At 43.0% G+C, this 20995-nt stretch overlaps 1 protein-coding gene across 1 annotated transcript in view; it reads right to left on the bottom strand.

Annotated features, from left to right (window-relative positions):
* LOC124612750 (importin-4-like) overlaps positions 1–20336 on the bottom strand; it is a 112830-nt gene extending 92494 nt beyond the window's left edge. Inside the window, exons 1-3 of the mRNA XM_047141141.1 lie at positions 20219–20336; positions 19815–19987; positions 4323–4497 (exon numbers count right to left, since the gene is read on the bottom strand). Of these exons, the coding sequence (XP_046997097.1) occupies positions 4323–4497; positions 19815–19987; positions 20219–20272 (402 nt within the window). The 5' untranslated portion in view covers positions 20273–20336. The remainder of the gene's footprint in view (positions 1–4322; positions 4498–19814; positions 19988–20218) is intronic.
* Positions 20337–20995: the final 659 nt, after the last annotated feature.

The raw sequence follows: 20995 nt of genomic DNA, 5'->3' as shown, positions 1-20995 counted from the left end.
TGGTGCTTACCAATCCCCAGTTCAGGAGCCCCTGGGTCACCAAGCCCATACCCAGAAAATCAATTCTGAGCCCGTGAGGGCTTAACAGAAATGCACTACCCTTTACTTATGGGGGGAGAACTGAAAACTGTTCGAGTGTGTTCACATGGAAGTGAACCAAATGACACCCTGGAGCTCTCGTTCCACAGAGGTCACCGAGTGGGAGCTAGCTGAAATGCAGAAACCATTCTCAGAGAGCAATGGTGACGAACAATCCTGTTGAAGCGACAAGTCCATTAACAGCGATGAGGAAAATGACACTTAATACAGAGCCCTGTGGAGTGCCATCCTCCAGGGTCTGCAGATAGCTGAAAACAGTGCCAACCTCACCTCTGAATGATCATTGGGATAGGAGCTGGCTAATGAAAATCTGGAGCAGCTCCTGAATATACTCCAGCCATGAAGTTTAAGTAGCAACCGATGGTGCCACACTGTGTCTTAGTCCTTACAAAGATCGAAGATTACTGACAAGGTGGTGATGTTGAAGAAAGACCTGTCAAAATACGGTTTCCAATTGAAGCAGGTTAACTCCAAAAGCCACACTCATACAGATATAAAAGGTCCTGAGATTCAAGGACACAACTGAGCCAACAAGCCATCATCTGTGCTATTAATTTGCAGGGGCACTGGTCAGGCTGACAGGCCGGCAACTATCAAGGGATGATGGATCCTTGCCAGGTTTGAGGACAGAAACCACAATGTCCCTGCACTGAGAGGGGAAAATGCCTTTGAGCCAAATACAGTTAAACACCTGGAGGAGACACTGGCATGGTAGAGGACTGAGGTGTTGAAGCAATTTGTTATAGATTGAATCGGAGCCAGGGCCAGAATCATGAGGAGGAGAGAGGGCCAGAAGCAGCTCCCGTTCAGTAAATAGTTCACTGTAGGATTCTGCCTGACAAGGGGTAAAACCTAAGTGGGAAGCTTCAGCCTGCTGTTTCCAGAGTAGGAAGGCAGCTGGATAAGAGGCTGACGCCAATGCCATCGCAAAATGGACGTGAGGTGTTCCAAGAACTGATGGATCCATACAAAGGCTACCTGGAAGGACTAGGCCCAGAAGGGAGGACTACCTCTGATAACCTTGAAGGGTGCAGAGTGTAACCCACACTCTTGAAGGGATATAAGAGCATAGGGAGGAGACAACATACCCATTTGCTCTGTTTGGGTAAGTAACGGGCTATGGTGCCAAGACTTTTGAAGGTAATAAGACTGGTGGAGGACATGTGCCACTTAAGATGTTGCAAGGGGGGTGGGGGGGTGATGATCACGGATAGCGGTGAAAATAGCCATGCCCCACCATGGAATTGGCCGATGACAAACGGCATCCCTCAAGTTGGGAACAGCCAATGTCAGCAACACAGGTTATCTTATTGGAGAGATCATGGATGACTTCATCAATAGAAATTGATAGAGTGAGTAGAAACATGAACTGGGAAGTATGTAGATGCCAATCAGCATGAAGAAAAGCCCAGCAGGGTAATCTTAGCAGTGAGAGAGGCAATGAGAGAATCAACAGAAGAGGTTACTATCAGAGGTCATTGTGTGGTGACTAGTGGAAGGAAGGAAGGAAGGAAGGAAGGAAGGAAGAAAGAAAAAGGGGGAGGGGAAGAGCATGTAAGATCAATGACAGAAAATGCCATACACAGCACTAATATGAATAGTGGCAGCATTGTTAAGAAGGTACAGGTCACAGTCTGCAACAAATTGGCTAATGAGAAGCCCCCAAAATACATTAGAAAGCACTAAATGTGATGGGCATTAAAATCACCAAGGAGGGGGAAGGGAGGGGGAGTTGCTGAAGCAGTGCAGTTAGGGCAGCAGAATTAGGTTGCCTTTCAGGAGGGAGACAGACATTGCAAACCATGACACCCGACTCCAAGTGGACCCGGATGGCAACTATTTCCAATGGGATACGAAGTGGGATCCATGTACTAATGAAATACATATGGACCTACAGGCAGACACCACCAGAAGCCCTCTACGGACCAACTTGGATCTGACAAAGCACGAAATGAATGAAGAGGCAGTGAGTGACTGTCAGTAAAATGAGAATCCTGGAAAAATATACAAGCTGTTGAGTAAAAAGTAATAAGAAATTTGAACTCTGGGAGGTTATGGTAGCATACAGTGACATTGAATTATCCTGGAGCAGGTATCCAAATGGGAGGTGAACAGGCTGGAGTAAATCACGCCACCACATTACCATCTGCCAACAACAACAATGGGGTGACATCCATAAATACAATGTCAGACTGGTTTCAAAGGGGAGATGGTACCTCCAAGGGCATCAGGAGGGGGTGCTTGTCCTGAGACATCTCCCTCTAAAGCCAGAATAAAGGTGCCGGTATTGCTGCAGTTGCCGTTACAATCCTCACAAGTAAAACATAAAACTAATTAGCTGATGAGGCGTTGTCAGATAAAATTAGCGGCAAGTCCGGTAACCGAAGATTTCGTTGCAATTCAGTCAAAGTGGGACAGTGCACCAGACTATGGGTCACTGTCAACCGGGCACCATATCAACACTGAGGCGGGTCTTCACGGCGCAGGAGGTAACCGTGGGTCACCCAAGCATGGCCAATGCGGAGCCGGCAGAGAAACACAGAGGCCCACATGGAGGACTGCCACACATTCGTTGTCTCCTTAATGGCACACAGTTTGTTGTGCGTACTGAGACCATGCCATTCCATCTCCCAAGGCTGAAAAACCTAGTGATGTAAAAACAAATGCAGGTCAGTTATTGGAATACCGATCTCCATAAGAGGTTTCCATGTAGTCTGTTTCACCAGCATGTCAGCAAGTTTGTTGACTGGGATTCCAACGTGTCCTGGGGTCCGGTCGGACCATTCCAGGGCACAGATGGACTCCTGGATGGTCGCTACCAAAGGATGACAAGGGTAGCACTGGTCGATAGCTTGTAGGCTGCTCAAGGAGTCAGTACACAGAAGAAACGACTCCCCAGGGCACGAACAGATGTGCTCAAGAGCACGAGATATATCCATCCGCTCTGCAGTGAAAACACTGCAGTCATCAGGCATTGACGCGCAAGTCGCCGAAGTGGCGTCAAATTGAAAGACTAGCACTCGGCGAACGGTCTACCCAACGGGAGGTCCTGGTCACACGACATTTATTTATTAGTGAAACCTTTGGCTAGATTGAGGATTTTTTTTATAGGGAGGACACAGCATGTTATCTTGGATGGAGAATCATCATCAGATGTAGAACTATAACTTCGGGTATGCACCGGGGAAGTGTGGTGAGACGACCCTTGCTATTCATGTTGTATATTAACAATCTTGTGGACAATGTTAATGTTAACAGACTTTTTGCAGATGATGCAGTTTTATACAATCAAGTACGATCTGAAAGAAGTTGCATAAATATTCATTGAGATCTTGACAAGATTTCTCAGTGGTGCAAATACTGGCAACTTCCCTTAAATGTTCAGAAGTGTAAAATTGTGCACTTCACAAAGAGAAAAAATGATATCCTATGGCTACAATTTCAATAAGCCACACTGTACGGATATGAAATGGAAGGATTACATAGGCTCAGTCCTGGGTAAAGCAGATGGTGAACTTCAGTTTATTGGTAGAATACTGGGGAAGTGCAATCAGTCTACAAAGAAGATTGCTTACAAATCACTCTTTCAACCTGTTCTAGAATATATATTATAGTTATTCCTCCTCCTATTCCACCACCACCACCACCACCAAATTTCTAGCGTTAACAGCAAGCCACTGGGGTTTCCCATAATATTTTTTTGCACTTTTAGTAGAAGGTAACAATACACACTACTTTGTATTGGAACATGGCTGTACTCAGTCACATGATTAGTTACTTTTCCACCGAGATTGGTGTCTACAGTTCACTTTGTTGAGTAACATCTTTGACGTCTAGGGATAGATTTGAAATAGTGTCCTCCCTGCACTGCCCAAAACTGTTAACAAAGGTATATAGCATATAATTTTTTGTTATTTCATGTCTGTCACACCACAAACATGTCTGTTTCGGTGACAAGTCAATTGGCATCTTGCTGCATCAGTCTTCTTACAGTACTTACAATTAGACAATATTTGAGACTAAATGGAATCAATTCACATCATCTAAACTTTTTATAGGTTTTTGCCGGAAACAAAGTCAGAGCAATAACTCTGCACTAAGTAGGCACTATGAATGGTCAGAGTAACAGTGGTGGTAGTATTAAGTTTACAAAAGCTTCAGTGAAAAACAATTTACTTTCCTATCAAGAAAAATAAGTTTTTTCAGTGATGGAATCAACTTACTTCCTTATCTGCATAGTTTTCACTAGAACACAGCTGCTGAATAAACTGCAGGACTTCGGGCCAGCTCTGGCTTGGTAGCTCATGTTTCACCAGGATTCCAACAAATTGTGCAATGGAAGTCTTCACACTTTTCTGCTGTTCTTTGACCAAAGTCTCCAGTATACCTTGTTTGATCCTGCATAAACACCAACTTAGTAAGTGCTCATTGTTAATACATCAGAGTTGATGCTACAGTCTGTACTGTAGCACATGAAATCTATTTACTTAATAGACAACAAAAGGCATGACTATAATCATATTCATATCTACTATATGCTATTTTGACAAAAATCTACAGACTGTGCTTGAGTGGAAATTCATTTGGGTTCACACTGATAATTCCCCCATTTTATTAAAACATTAATTTATAGAGCTACTAAAAGGTACTAGCTGCCAATTTTATTTTCCAGGAGAATTGGTTGGCTGGTTGGGTCATCAGTCCTCAGTCAATGGGCAGTTCATGTGGAGTTAGTGACGTCTGCCAGGAATGTGATGAGATAATGAAAGTACACAGGAGTGGTAAAATCTATGCACTGAAGGCAACACTGATGCCAAAGTGGAGAAAAAAATTATGAGGAAACAAAAGTATATGGATTGGGCCAGTATGTAGGTCAGAAGAGATGAGGGGTCTCCCAACGCTCATCGGTGGCAAAAGAAACCCCACTCATACCTAATCCCAACCAATCCAACTAAAGCTTAAGACAATTACAGAGTGAAGAATGCCTTCTTGTCATGAATTCACAGCAGTAAAAACGAGAAGACTGAGAACTTAATGGACATCAATGGGACTGACAATAATAAAGCAAGATGAGAGAAATATTTACAGGAGAAGGTGGGTGTGTCCCGAGCTCTGCTTACAATGGGAGCACCACCCTTTTCCATTAGGGTCAAAGCATTAATGAGGGAGCAACACCTACTATTCAACAGTGACACCCCTAAAACTTAAAACATGGTGCAGCAGAAGGGGCAAACAACATCTAAATGCAATTAATACATAGTAAAAGGGGGATGACAGGGACAGCTGTCAAAGTATGCAGCGTCAAGGGTCCCTAGATGCAGCAACCAACAAGAGATGCCCCAATCCCAACCATTCCGAAGGTAGTTTAAAACTTCATATATCATAATAAACACCTCTATCACGGAGGGAACTGAGAACTAGTTCAAGTGTCCATGAGTAGCCTGCCAATATTAGAGACAAACAATTCCAAAGATCATGCTCATCATGGAGAGCCAGAAGGTGGCGGCATTTCACTGGATATGAGTTGTCTACAACACTCCACAAACACAAGATGGGGGTAGCTCATTACACAAAATAAAACTATGGGTTAGTTCAGTATGACAAATGCAGAGGCACGAGGATGGTAGATTAGTGGGGGAGTAGCTCATCAGACAATGATACATTTCTGAGACAGTAGACACCTTATCTGCACCAACAAATCCACATTCAAGACTGTCAAAATGAATATGGGACGAGTAATGGTTCGTCTAGCCAAACAGCCTGCCAGTTCATTTCCTGCAATACCCACAACTTGGGAACCAGAAGTCAGTTAAGCAGGCAATACAACAAAGGTCCAAGACGTCATGAAAAGCAGATACCACAGATCAGTTGCCTGATACTGCTCACCGAGTCACTACAAATTAGAATATAGTCAGGGGAGGCCCCTTTAATAAAGCTTAGGGCTCTTTATGACCATCAGATTTGCCATAAAAATGCATGTTCCCGGCAACCAATGTTGTTCCTGACCGGCAGGACACTTAAAAGCATATCCAACCTTATCCATAGTTTTAGAGCTGTCAGTGTAAATAAAGATAGCATGCCTATACTAATGAAGAACTGAAAGGAACAGAAACTGAAAACTCAACGGAGCAACAGACTTTAGGACCTTGAAATAGATCAGTCCTAATACATTCCCTGGATACCAAGGGAAGTGTACAGGAAAAACATGGGGAGCACATTTTAAGGAGATGAGTCCAGGTCTCAGGACTGCGAAGTATGCCCCAACTGGTGATCCCACCTGAGGGCGGGTGTCAGGATCAGTGCCCTCATATGCAAAACTAATGCGATTAGTTGGATGAGTAGGAAATTGTAGGATTATGATTGCGTAAGTGCGTAACTGCTGTTACTGTTTGAACTGAAGAGGGATGATTCTCACGTCAGCAAGCAGACTAACTATGGGACTAGACCAGAATACACTGGAGTGGCCAGTCTAACTCCACAATGGACTATGTCTTTAGTTTCATAGTGAAGGTGCTTCCAAACAAGACCTGGTACTCCTAGGCAATTAGGATGAAAACAGGGACCAGTAAATGCAGAGATAAGTACTACAATCTGCACCCCAATATGTGCGGCGAGGAAGCACAGTGCATTAAGCTTCTGCAAGCAGCTAGTCTTTAGCTGACAAGTGTGGAGCAGCCAATTCAGCTTTTTATCAGAGAGCAGTTCCAAAACTAAAGACTACGCAACTAAGGCCAAGCACGGCGTACCCAGGTAGATGGATGGCTGGCTGGTTGGTTGGGGGAGGGGACCACATAGCGTGGTCATCGGTCCATGATTTAAGGTGGCAGAAAGCAAAGGAGGAACTGAAACAGCACAGCACAGCCCAGAGGGAAGGGGAAAAGGGCAAATAAAGAGGTAAATAGAATATCAGGGCAGCACGGAAAGTAAAGAACAGCAGGAGGGTGGGGGAATGGCTAGAGTAGGGGCACGCCAGAGACGTGCACCAGCATCGCCACCATCCCTTCTCAATACCTGCACCATACCATGACCACATGAGGTGAAGAAGACAAGAAAAAGGTAAACAAATGGCATAGAAGACCAGATAAAACATAGGGAGAAGAGAGGGAGAACCTGGCCCAAGTGGAGGGGGGGCATTCACTGTGGAGTATACAACCATAGGTCAACCAAGTATGGCCAATATGAAGACGGCAGAGGATGGTAGGTCCCCGCCTGTACGGGTGGAGGGAAGAACTCCACCATGATGGCACCCTCCTTGATTGCACGTAGTTTCTTAGTCAATGGGGTAACCTGCCAGGGGAGTCATCTCACTAGTAAGGGAAAAGGGATTTGACGTAAAGCCACAAATCACAAATCTGCCCCTAGAGGGGTCACAGAACGGGTGGTAGATGTCTGCTCTTCCTCTGACATTTGGCAATTCACTACTCGGGAGCCCAATGTAAGTGACCCGAACAATCAGCAGCACCAAGACTGGCAAGAAGGTTGTGGATGGCAGAAACCAAGAGGTGGCTTGAAAAACACCTAACCTAAAGGCCACTCAATGAGTCAGTACACAACAAAACTCAGATGGAGGACCTTTTAATAAGGTAGAGGGCCCAATGGAAGGCCATCAGTTCTACAGCAAACAACCCATACATGGCAGGCAAGAGATCTTCAGCGCCAACAAAAGATGTGAAGGTACATCCCATGTGATCAGCAGATTTAGAGCCATCAGTGTAGAAAAACAATAGCACCCTGAAACTCCTGTAAGAATGGACAGAACAAACAATGGACCACCATTGTAGTGATAGGGGTTTTGAGCCCTGGAATAGATCTGCCCAAATTCAGGGCTGATCAACTAACCAAGTGAAGGTGGTTGAGAGAGAACGTGGTGAAGAAGAAGAAGAAGAAAACAAGGGAAGATGGAAATTGCCGTGAGGAGAAGCAAGACGGAGCCTAACTTATAAACCAATCTGAGTGCAGGCAATGTCCCAAAGCAACAAAAAGACTAGCAGGGGTGTGCAGGGAAAGAGCGGATAGTGACAACATAGAAAATCAGCAGCCGTGACTGCCGAACAGAAAGGGGAGCGATTCCAGCATCAAACAGAAGACTTTTCACAGGGTTGGTGTGAAAGGCATCAGTGGTTAAACAGACACCATGATGATGCACTGGGTCCAAGAGGAGCAGCATGAAAGGGGCAGCTGATCCATGAACTTCACAACCACAGTCCAGACAAGACAGAACTGATACCCAATAAAGGTGGAGAAGAGTCAACCAATCTGTACCCCAAGTGGTGTTGGCAAGGAAGCGAAGTACAGTAAGTTTATGCAAACAGCCAACCTTCATATGACGGATCTGGGGCAACCAAGTACACTCCTTGTCAAAAAGAACACCCAAGAAACAGAATTGGGGGACCACAGTCAGGTGTTGGGCATTGAGGTACAGCTCCGGATCAGGACTGATCGTAATATGGCGACAAATGCACCAGCCTCGACTTAAGGGGGAGAACTGGAAACTATGAAAGTTTGATCACATGGAAGCGAATCAGATGGCATCCTGGAGATGTTCCACAGAATCCACTGAGAGCTGGCTTGCTCAAATACAGAAATCATCCACATATAGAGCAGGGGTAACCAACAGTCCAGCAGAAGCCCTAAGTCCATTAATAACAATGAGAAAAAGGACACTTAATACGGAGCCCTGTGGAATGCATTTCTCCTGGGTCTGCAGAGAGCTGAAAGCGGTGATCAGTGGGATAGGAACTGGCTAATAAAAATCGGGAGGGGGGGGGGGGGGGCAAGATCACTCACAGAGTGTAAGGAGGATGTGATAGTGCCAATCTGCGTTGTAGGCTTTAGAAGATTGAAGGAAACTATGACAAGGTGGCATCACTAAGGAAAGGACTGCCAAACAATGGTTTCCAATCGAAGCAGACTATCGATCAGAGACTGTCTCTCTCAACAGCCGTATTGGCAAGGAGTTAAAAGGTACCGAGATACAAGGATGCAAATGAGCCAACAAGCCACCATCTGTTTTTGTAACTTGAAGGGGACATTGGACACGCTGATCGGCTGGTAACTATCAAGGGACGATGGACCTTGCCAGGCTTAAGGCCAGGAACCATAATACCGCTTTCCAATGAGAGGGAAAAATGCCTTCAAGTCAAATATGAACACCTGGAGGAGATATTGCCACTGTGGATGATTGAGATGTTGAAGCAGTTGGTGATGGATGGAATCAAGGCCAGGAGCTGAACTGTGGGAAGAAGAGAGGACCAGAAGAAGCTCCCATTCCGTAAATAGTTCACTGTAGGATTTCACCTGACAAGGGGTAAAACCTAAGTGGGAAGCTTCACCTCTCTGTTTCTGGAGGAGGAAGGCAGCAGGATAGGAGGCTGATGCCAATGCTGTCCCAAAATGGGTCAAGAGTTGTTCTGTGAGAACGGATGGATCCATACGAAGGCCACCTGGAAGGATAAGGCCCAGAATGAAAGACTGCTACTGACAACCTTTGAGGGTGCAGAGTGTAGCCCACAGCCATGACAAATGGACAGCAGAACTTAGGGAGGAGACAAAGTGTTCCCAACACACCTGACTATCTGATTAATTAACAGGCTTTGGCACGAAGACTTTTAAAGAAAGAGACCGGTGGAGGACAGGTGCCACTTGAAACGTTTCATGGGGCGATGGCGATCATAGATGCGAGTGGCAATGGCTGTGCTTCAACTTAGAACATGCTAGCAGTGAGCGGAGCCTGTCGAGCAGGGAATGGATAAGCTGGTGGCATGAATTATCTTATCGGATGGATCACAGATGACTCCATAAATACAGCATGACAAGGAACATGTAAACACAACATGGCAGGCATACAGAGGCCAATCAGCACAATGGAAAGCTTAGCAGGATAACCTAGCCATCAGGAGATGGGAAGGGAATATGAGAACTAACAGGAAGTGGTCACTGTCATAGAGGTCATAGTGTGTTGACGAGTGTAGGGAAGGAAGAAAAGGAGGGGAAGTGAGCAGAAGGTCATGGCAGATAAGTTCCATAGGTGGCACTAAGATGAGTAGGGGAACCATCATTAAGTTGGTACAAGTCGTGGTCTGCAAGAAATGTGTCAACGAGGAGGAAGCTCCATCGCCAGTGGGTACGGAAGGAGGCTGACACTTCTCCGGCCAGGGACGTAGAGTGGCACATGGAGTGGAGGGCTTCGGAAATGCAGGGGAGAGGAGCAAGGAGTAGTACAAAGGTAAGAGGTAAGGATGAGGGAGAAGGGGGAAAAGGATCTAACACATGCTGAGATATGTTTCACCAACACAGGATGAAAGCCATATTTCTGAAGAACCTCAATGTAGAATAAACAATCGTGGACCTTTTACTCCTGTTATCTTCTTTTCCTCCTTATAAATTGGGCAATCTGGTGAGTGTGGAGAGTGATGGACTTGACAATTTACAGACATGGGCAATGGAAGCGAAGGACTCCCCTGACGGAGTGGATGTCCATATTCATCACACTGAGGGTCATCCGTACAGTGGGAAGATGTGCCCGAAATGCGAACACTGAAAACTCCTCATGGGTGGTGGGACATACGGCTTCATGTCACACTGATAACACACAACCTTGACCTCTGGTAGAATATCTCCCTTAAATGCCAGAGTAAAAGTTCCTGTATTAATGCAATTCTGAACCCAACAAAATGAAAGCCCCTTTGTTCTGGATTGGCCTGGTGTTCCTCATAAGTTTGAAGGATGAGGCCCTTACGAGAAATGGCTCCCTGAGCCATACTCAAAGACTAGTAAGGAGTAATGGACACTTGGATGTCACCAACATGGTCACAAATATGAATGGACGGATGCAGTTTAGGTGGCAGCAGAAGAAGTTCTGATCAACAGTGAACCCGACCACATCTTACTGAGGGATTCCACTTCGCCAAACCTGCCTTCACTATTTTCCACACAAAGTTATGGTTTTGTGATGGTGAATGTGTCCTTGTCCATCCTAGTATAGATCAGGTAGTGGGGAAAAGTGTTTCACCCAAGCCAGTGAACTCTTCCTCTCTCAGTGTAGCCAGGGAAGGGAAGGCCACGGGGTCATAAGAAGCAGCAGTAAATGATCCATTGCCAACCAAAGATGACCAGTATTTTGGAGCATAACACGTTTCATATGCAAAATGTCTGTCCTGATACTACCAACTCCGGTCCAGGGCTGTTTCACCCTGTGAGCATCACCCAAACACAGCAGGGGACATCTGGCACGGTGGCCATTGCCAGAAGTTCCAATGCTCCAGAATGACAAGCAGCAACTCCTAAGCACGCACTGGGAGGCAACAGCTCATGTATCGAAGTGGATACCTTTGTTGTCAGGGATCTCAACTAAATGGATATGTAACAGCCCCACTACACAGACTGGCTACATGTGCTAGTGACATAGTGGAGCAGGGGGAGGGCACTATGACAGGGAAGGAAGAGGGAGGAGGAATCCACACCGAAGATGCTAGAGAGAGAGTTCTTCTCTAAATAGCTCACACCACAGAGAAAAGATAGAAATGGAGGTCACACCCCAAAGGGGGGAAGTAAAAGAGGGTGAAAAAGAAAAAGCAAGAGGAACAAATAGTGGAAAGAGTAGAAGAAACCTAATGTATAGTCAGGCCGACTTAAGTAAGAAAAACCCAGAGAAGGGAAGGTGGTGGCAGAGGGAAAGGAGCAGGGACAGGGAAGGGAAAGTAGCAAGAACAGTGAAGAAGGGGCACAGAGAAGGAAATGCAGCCCAGGAAGGAAGAATGGGCCACAATAGCACTCATGCAGAGTTGTGTGTCACGATGAACCACGGTATGATAAGAGAAATGCATGAACCGCATTCCGGCCTGAGAGAATTTGAAACCATAAGAAAGGGTATATATGGAGGGCCTTTGGATGGGGCCTTGGAGCTTGTGTTCAGCGAAGGCTAGACTGGAAGCTGTACCAAATGCTAAAGTTATTGACATACAATTCAAGGTGGGCAGTAGTCCAGACAGGTCACTAGCCCACTGATGGCGATGAAGAGTATAACATTCCACAAGGAGTCCTGTGGCATGCCATTCTCTTGTAGCCATGGAGAGCCGAGTTCAGTACCATCTACAGTACGAAGGATCAAAGGGGTGGTGGATATAAGTAAAATGTGATGGGGCCAAGCACTATCCTATGCTTTCTGTACATCAAAAAAGACTGATAATGTGTTGGTGTTTATAAAAAGCCTAGCCAATTGTCAATTCCGAAGTAACCAGATGATCAGATTTAGATCATCGTCCTATGAAACCACACTAATAGGATAACTAAAGGCCCCAAGGTTCAAGAACCTAGCATAATCAATGGGCAACCACCGTTTCAAGGGATCTGTAGAGCTTGTTGGTGAGGCTACGTGTCATTAGCTGTTGAAGGACATTGGGATTTTACCCAGCTTAATGACTGGTACAACAATACTTTCTAATCGTTGTGAAGAAAAGACACTTTTGAGCCAAATATGGTTAAGGATCTTTAATACACAGCCTTTGAGTAACCATCAGACATAGGATCATCTTTTCAGCCTTTTCAGTAGTTGAGGGGCAACAGTCTGAATGACTGAATGATCTGGCCTTGTAACATTAACCAAAATGGCCTTGCTGTGCTGGTACTGCGAACGGCTGAAAGCAAGGGGAAACTACGGCCGTAATTTTTCCTGAGGGCATGCAGCTTTACTGCATGGATAAATGATGATGGCGTCCTCTTGGGTAAAATATTCCGGAGGTAAAATAGTCCCCCATTCGGATCTCCAGGGGGGGACTACTCAGGAGGACATCGGTATCAGGAGAAAGAAAACTGGCGTTCTACGGATCGGAGCGTGGAATGTCAGATCCCTTAATCGGGCAGGTAGGTTAGAAAATTTAAAAAGGGAAATGGATAGGTTAAAGTTAGATATAGTGGGAATTAGTGAAGTTCGGTGGCAGGAGGAACAAGACTTTTTGTCAGGCGAATACAGGATCATAAATACAAAATCAAATAGGGGTAATGCAGGAGTGGGTTTAATAATGAATAAAAAATAGGAGTTCGGGTAAGCTACTACAAACAGCATAGTGAACGGATTATTATGGCCAGTGAACGGATTATTATGGCCAAGATAGACACGAAGCACACGCCTACAACAGTAGTACAAGTTTATATGCCAACTAGCTCTGCAGATGACAAAGAAATTGATGAAATGTATGATGAGATAAAAGAAATTATTCAGGTAGTGAAGGGAGACGAAAATTTAATAGTCATGGGTGACTGGAATTCGAGAGTAGGAAAAGGGAGAGAAGGAAACATAGTAGGTGAATATGGATTGGGGGTAAGAAATGAAAGAGGAAGCCGCCTGGTAGAATTTTGCACAGTGCATAACTTAATCATAGCTAACATTTGGTTCAAGAATCATGAAAGAAGGTTGTATACGTGGAAGAACCCTGGAGATACTAGAAGATATCAGATAGATTATATAATGGTAAGACAGAGATTTAAGAACCAGGTTTTAAATTTTAAGACATTTCCAGGGGCAGATGTGGACTCTGACCACAATCTATTGGTTAGGAACCGTAGATTAAAACTGAAGAGACTGCAAAAAGGTGGGAATTTGAGGAGATGGGACCTCGATAAACTCAAGGAACCAGAGGTTGTAGAGAGTTTGAAGAAGAGCATAAAGGAACAACTGACAAGAATGGGGGAAAGAAATACAGTAAAGAAGAATGGATAGCTTTGAGGGATGAAGTGGTGAAGGCAGCAGAGGGTCAAGTAGGTAAAGATGAGGGCTAGTAGAAATCCTTGGGTGACAGAAGAAATACTGAATTTAATTGATGAAAGGAGAAAATATAAAAATGCAGTAAATGAAGCAGGCAAAAAGGAATACAAACGTCTCAAAAATGAGATCAACAGGAAGTGCAAAATAGCTAAGCAGGCACGGCTAGAGGACAAATGTAAGGATGTAGAGGCTTACCTCACTAGGGGTAAGATAGGTACTGCCTACAGGAAAATTAAAGAGACCTTTGGAGAAATGAGAACCACTTGTATGAATATCAAGAGCTCAGATGGAAACCCTGTTCTAAGCAAAGAAGGGAAAGCAGAAAGGTGGTAGTAGTACATAGAGGCTCTATACAAGGGCGATGTACTTGAGGACAATATTATGGAAATGGAAGAGGATGTAGATGAAGATGAAATGGGAGATAAGATACTGCGTGAAGAGTTTGACAGAACACTGAAAGACCTAAGTCGAAACAAGGCCCCGGGAGTAGACAACATTCCATTAGAACTACTGACAACCTTGGAAGAGCCAGTCCTGACAAAACTCTACCATCTGGTGAGCAAAATGTATGAGACAGGTGAAATACCCTCAGACTTCAAGAAGAATATAATAAATCCAGTTCCAAAGAAAGCAGGTGTTGACAGATGTGAAAATTACCGAACTGTCAGTTTAATAAGTCACGGCTGCAAAATACTAACGCGAATTCTGTACAGACGAATGGAAAAACTGGTAGAAGCCGACCTCGGGGAAGATCAGTTTGGATTCTGTAGAAATATGGGAACACGTGAGGCAATACTGACCCTACGACTTATCTTAGAAGCTAGGTTTCTAGCATTTGTAGACTTGGAGAAGGCTTTTGACAATGTTGACTGGAATACTCTTTCAAATTCTGAAGGTGGTAGGGGTAAAATACAGGGAGCGAAAGGCTATTTACAATTTGCACAGAAACCAGATGGCAGTTATAAGAGCCAAGGGACATGAAAGGGAAGCAGTGGTTGGGAAGGGAGTGAGACAGGGTTGTAGCCTCTCCCCGATGTTATTCAATCTGTATATTGAGCAAGCAGTAAAGGAAACAAAACAAAAATTCAGAGTAGGTATTAAAATCCATGGAGAAGAAATAAAAACTTTGAGGTTCGCCGATGACATTGTTATTCTGTCAGAGACAGCAAAGGACTTGGAAGAGCAGTTGAACGGAATGGACAGTGTCTTGAAAGGCGGATATAAGATGAACATCAACAAAAGCAAAACAAGGATAATGGAATGTAGAGGGAGACCAAGGGATGAATTCACTAAACAGATTCAGAAGGATGTAGGCTGCAGTACGTATTGGGAGATGATGAAGCTTGCACAGGATAGAGTAGCTGTAGAAGTAGGAAGTATGCAGCAGACCTCAGTAGTTACGGTGGCTAGAACAGTTGCAAAGTCGAAGAGGAAGAAGAAGGTTCTGCTGTTAGGTAGTTCTCATGGCAGAGGTGTAGGCCAGCAGTTTCAGGAAGTGCTGGGGAGTGAGTACCAGGTCACCAGCATTGTGAAGCCTAATGCAGGATTGGCTCAGGTGACTTAACATAGGGGGGTTATGTAGGGATTTTACTAAAGAAGATCAGGTAGTGATTGTGGGTGGGGCTGGTAATAGTATTGATAGGGATGGGGAGTATGACATAGATGGTGACCTGGAAAAGATAGCCACTCAGACTGGCAACACGAATGTGCATTTCGTGGAACTGTTTCAGCGTCACAATCGGCCTCTTCTTAACACAGCCGTCAGGCATAATAACATGACTTGGGGTGCGCTGATGACAGAAAGTGTGGGTCACATTTCAGTGGTGTCGGTGGAGTCTATCAGCAGGACGGGTTTCACTAGACATGGCCTGCACCTCAACAGGTATGGGAAGGGGAGGTTGGCAAAGCTTATAGGCGACAGTATAGGTGGGGTTGGTGGGATCACTCATGGGAAATTTCCTGCAGTAGTGGGTGTTAGAGCTGCACCTTTTTTAGATTGAAGTCAGCTGACAGGTATTCCTGCTTAAGGGAAGTCTCTCTAACAAAGGAACCACTTTTGACAAAGCTTAGGTATCCGAGTAATGAGGGAATTAGTATATTTCATCAAAATATACAAGGTATTAGAGATAAAGTTAGTGAACTGCTTATAGATGTTGACTCTGAAATTATTGGTATATCTGAACACTTCTTAAATAAGGAGATAATTCAGAGGCTTCCTTTACCAGGATACAGGTTGGCTGGCAGCTTTTCGAGGAGCTCTTTGCGGTGTGGGGGAGTAGCCATGTATGTGAAAAACAGCATCCCATTTGAGTCAATTGATGTTTCAAAGTACTGCACTGAAAAGGTGTTTGAATGTTGTGCAGGTGTGGTTAAATTTAATGGAGCTAAACTTCTAACTGTTGTTATCTATAGATCCCCAGACTCTGATTTCACAACATTTTTGCTAAAGCTAGAGGAGGTTCTTGGTTCATTTTATAGGAAATACAAAAAGTTAGTTATATGTGGTGACTTCAATATTAATTGTGTAAGTGATTGTGCAAGGAAGAGGATGCTGGTAGACCACCTTAATTCGTATAATCTTATGCAAACCGACTTCTTTCCAACGAGAGTGCAAGGGAACAGTAGAACAACCATAGACAACATTTTTGTTCATTCCTCATTACTAGAAGGGCATTCTGTTAGCAAAAAGGTGAATGGCCTTTCAGATCATGATGCACAAATTTTAACTCTAAAAGATTTTTGTGCTGCAACACATGTTAAATTTAGTCATCAGCTGTTTAGGAAAGCTGATCCAGTTGCTGTAGAGACCTTTGTAAACCTTATCAAGGAAAAAAAGTGGCAAGATGTTTATAGTGCTGATACTAGTAGACAAATATAATGCTTTTCTCAAGCCTTCTCGTGCTCTTTGAAAGTTGCTTTCCGTTAGAATGTTCAGAACAGGGTACTAGCACTTTATGAATATAGAAGGTGAACTAAATAGAAACCTAGTCCCAACAGGGAATCATATAGCGCTCGTAGAAGAAAGTGTTCCGAGACTGTTACCTGAAATGCTCCTCCATGATACTGACAAGAGGGAGATTGAATTAGTAATTAAATCACTCAAGACCAAGAACTCTCATGGATATGGCGGGGTATCTAGCAGAATACTGAAGTATTGTTCTACGTATGTAACCCCAGTACTTAGCCATATCTGTAACTTTTCCTTTAGGAGTGGTCGGTTTCCTGACCGATTAAAGTACTCGGTAGTGAAGCCCCTTTATAAAAAGGGAGACAGGAATAATGTTGACCTATTTCTATGCCATCAGTGTTTGCTGAAGTCATCGAGAGGGTTGTATATACAAGGTTAGTGGAGCATTCAAATTCACATAATTTGCTGTCAAATGAACAGTTTGGTTTTAGAAATGGTTTAACAACTGAAAATGCTATATTCTCTTTTCTCTGTGAGGTTTTGGATGGATTAAATAAAAGGCTACGAACGCTAGTTGTTTTCTTTGATTTAACGAAGGCTTTTGACTGTGTTGATCACAAAATATTACTGCAGAAGTTGGACCATTATGGAGTAAGGGGAGTAGCTTACAATTGGTTCGCCTCTTACTTTAAGAACAGAAAGCAGAAGGTAATTCTCCACAATATTGAGAGTGGTAGTGATGTTCAGTCCCAATGGGGCACTGTTAAGTGGGGCGTTCCCCAAGGGTCGGTGCTGGGGCCACTGCTGTTTCTTATTTAAATAAATGATATGCCTTCAGATATTACAGGTGACTCAAAAATATTTCTGTTTGATGATGACACCAGCTTGGCAGTGAAGGATCTTATGTGTAATACTGAAACAGTATCAAATAACTGTAGTTCATGAAATAAGTTTGTGGCTTGTGGAAAATAATTTGATGCTAAATCACAGTAAGACTCAGTTTTTACAGTTTCTAACTGACAGTTCAACAAGAACTGATATTTTGATCAGACAGAATGGGCATATTATAAGCAAGATGGAACAGTTCAAGTTCCTAGGCGTTCGGATAGATAGTAAGCTGTTGCGAAAAGCCCATGTTCAGGATCTTGTTCAGAAACTAAATGCTGCTTTATTTACCATTAGAACAGTATCTGAAATTAGTGACAGTTCAACGCAAAAAGTAGTCTACTTCACATATTTTCATACGCTTATGTCATATGGTATTTTTTTTGGGGTAATTCTTCTAATTCAAAAAGGGTATTTTTAGCTCAAAAACGGGCTGTTCGAGCTATGTGTGGTGTAAGTTCGAGAACCTCTTGTCGACCCCTATTCAATGGTCTGAGAATTCTGACATTGCCCTCACAGTATATATTTTCTATAATGTCGTTTGTATTTAGCAATATTAGTTTATTCGCAAGAGTTAGCAGCTTTCACTCAGTTAATACTAGGCGGAAATCAGATCTGCATGTGGAATGCACTTCCTTGACACTTGTGCAGAAAGGAGTGCATTATTCTGCTGTATCCATTTTCAATAAGCTACCACAAGAACTCAAAAGTCTTAGCAGTAGCCCAAACTCTTAAGTCTAAACTGAAGAGTTTCCTCATGGCTCACTCCTATTCTGTCGAGGAGCTCCTGGAAGAGCTGAAAAATTAAGCAAATTCCAGTGTTATACTATTGATTTTCTTTATTTAAACTTACGAATTTTAGCCTGAATATGTTTCTTACATTTCATTTTATCTGTTTTTACTATCGTGTTATAATTTTATGTATCGACTCGTTCCATGACCATGGAGACTTCTCCTTAATTTGGTTCCACGGAACAATAAATAAATAAATATAAAGTACTCTCAATTTAATCAGGTCAACTCCAAGAACAGTGACTTGGAAATCTCATTCTGTACTTGCTGCATTTTTGAAACTCTCATGTCATTTACTGACAAAAATACAATATGTTATGTCCAACAATATAAGCAACCTCAAGAGCACTACTTTTAAATGATGATGTTTTACATGCAATGATTCTAAAGACACACACAACAAGCAGTACATTTGTTTGGCACCTTCAAACTTTTCACATTTTGACATTCATTTGTACTTCAATTGAAGAAATTACTGCAGGCAGTATCTAATTTGTCCACTAGAGATTATTTAAGAAAAATTCCTGATATTCTGTGACCAGGAACTTCATGAATGATGCAGCCTAAGCCATTTATCGTTTTTACACATCAAGCCCTACATAATTTCATGTTTAAGATCTTTCCGATACTGTCATCATTGGGCCAAAACGTGTTACCTTATTTTGTTTCGTGACAACAGTTCACATTATGATCATTTTCTCCAGTAATCCTTCCTCAAAAATTTTGAGCTTTTATTTCCTTCTCATCTTCATTGCCACTTCACATAGGCTACTGATTTATTTCCCTTCAACCATTTGCCTTATAAACAACAGTAACATTGCAATACAAGTGAAGGCCTCTGTTTTGCAATTTTAAATTGTGTGTGGGTATATACATGTTTTGTTGCATATGTGTTACTTAAATGTATGCATGCTTGAATAGGGCACACAAATTTCACTGCCATTTCAACATATTGGCTATTAATTTTATAAACACACACACACACACACACACACACACACACACACACACACACACACACACACAGAGAGAGAGAGAGAGAGAGAGAGAGAGAGAGAGAGAGAGATATATTTGGGTCCAACAAGTAACTCCAGCTCTGATTAGGGAAGGATGCCTGTCGTACCCTTTCCAATGACCCTTAATTTCTTAGCGGACTTTAAACAAACTACTAATAAGGTCGGATTTCACACTACATAAAAAATGACTTGTTTGCTTCTGCGGAAACATCAAGAATTGCAAAAAAACTGCTATGGATTTGCACTGTCTGTAGCAAATAAAACTTGCTAGCATTAAAAAAACGCATTCACTTGCTGTGACTACACTAAATAGCAACTTTCTCTACGACAAGATGTTTATTAGTCAACTCACTTATTTCTCAGATCCTCTGGTAATTTCATCCAATGTCTCCTTCGTCCAAGCCTCTTCCTAAGCAATACGGCAGCATATTGGCGTATTTGAGGATTGTCTGATGACCCGACAACATTACATAAAAGTGGTATAACGTCCGGTTGCTTGAAAGCCTCTTTCAGTTCTTTGCTGCCCTGGAAGTTAATAACAAGTTGTGGGAGTACGTTCTTTCAAAGAAAGTTTTCGTATCATGGCAAAAATAGCACAACAATTTTTTATCTGAAGCAGAATAAACGACAGCAACAGACGAAAACACGTGTATGAAGAGTGTATTATAGAAGTTTTTATTAGAAGGAAATTGTAATTTCATATGAAGTGAATACGTGACAAAATAAAATGAACTGCGTGTTCGTCTTCGAATATACCTCCTTAATGACAGCACTGTCAGACACCAGCAGCTTTTTCAATATCTCCTCCATCCTCGAAATACTGCCGCACCGCTTCTTACCTACATCTACTGTTGCCGAGGGTTTGTCAAAGATATTTAACCTCAAAGACTGCCCAAAGAATAACACGCGTAAACAAATGTCCATTTCATGATTTTTGCAAGGATTTTCTCACATCTGAAAAGAAACTGAGAGGTATACCTGTTCCTAAATGGAACATTTGCATAAATCATTAAATAAAAAGTTGTTATTTTTTCACCTACGGAAATGATACGCGACCCCTCTGAGTTTCCTTTAATTAATGTTGATGGCATTACGTAGTACCACGCACGATTGTTAGGGTGGATAAAATTATTTATATTATTTCTTTGCATCACCTGACATGATGCGCCATTGACGCTTTTGTCAAGGGCTGGAGTATATAAAAAGAAATAAGTTTTCGCACTTTAATGTGATCTTGCAGAACGATATGATTTACGGTTTGACGTAAGTCCGTAGATCAATTTCTTTTACCACTGCACCACCACAGATTTTTCTTGAGCGACCTGTTGCTGAAGTCAACCAGCAAATGGAGCGGCTTCAAAACTAAAATCACCAATCAGTGAATAGTTTGGAAATGGTACGGTGAACATGACCTTGTGGAATGTCGTAAAAACATTCTTCAGATCATAAGTACCACCTGTCTTGTCTTACGTTTTTAAAACAGACCTAAGGTCTTGAAATAGGTCGGTTGTTACTCAAAAATTATGCTAATTA

This window comes from Schistocerca americana, chromosome 4, assembly GCF_021461395.2.
Source record: "Schistocerca americana isolate TAMUIC-IGC-003095 chromosome 4, iqSchAmer2.1, whole genome shotgun sequence".
NCBI lineage: Eukaryota > Metazoa > Arthropoda > Insecta > Orthoptera > Acrididae > Schistocerca > Schistocerca americana.
Note: the sequence above shows the minus strand (reverse complement) of the source record. Positions and strands in the feature narration are given on the sequence as shown.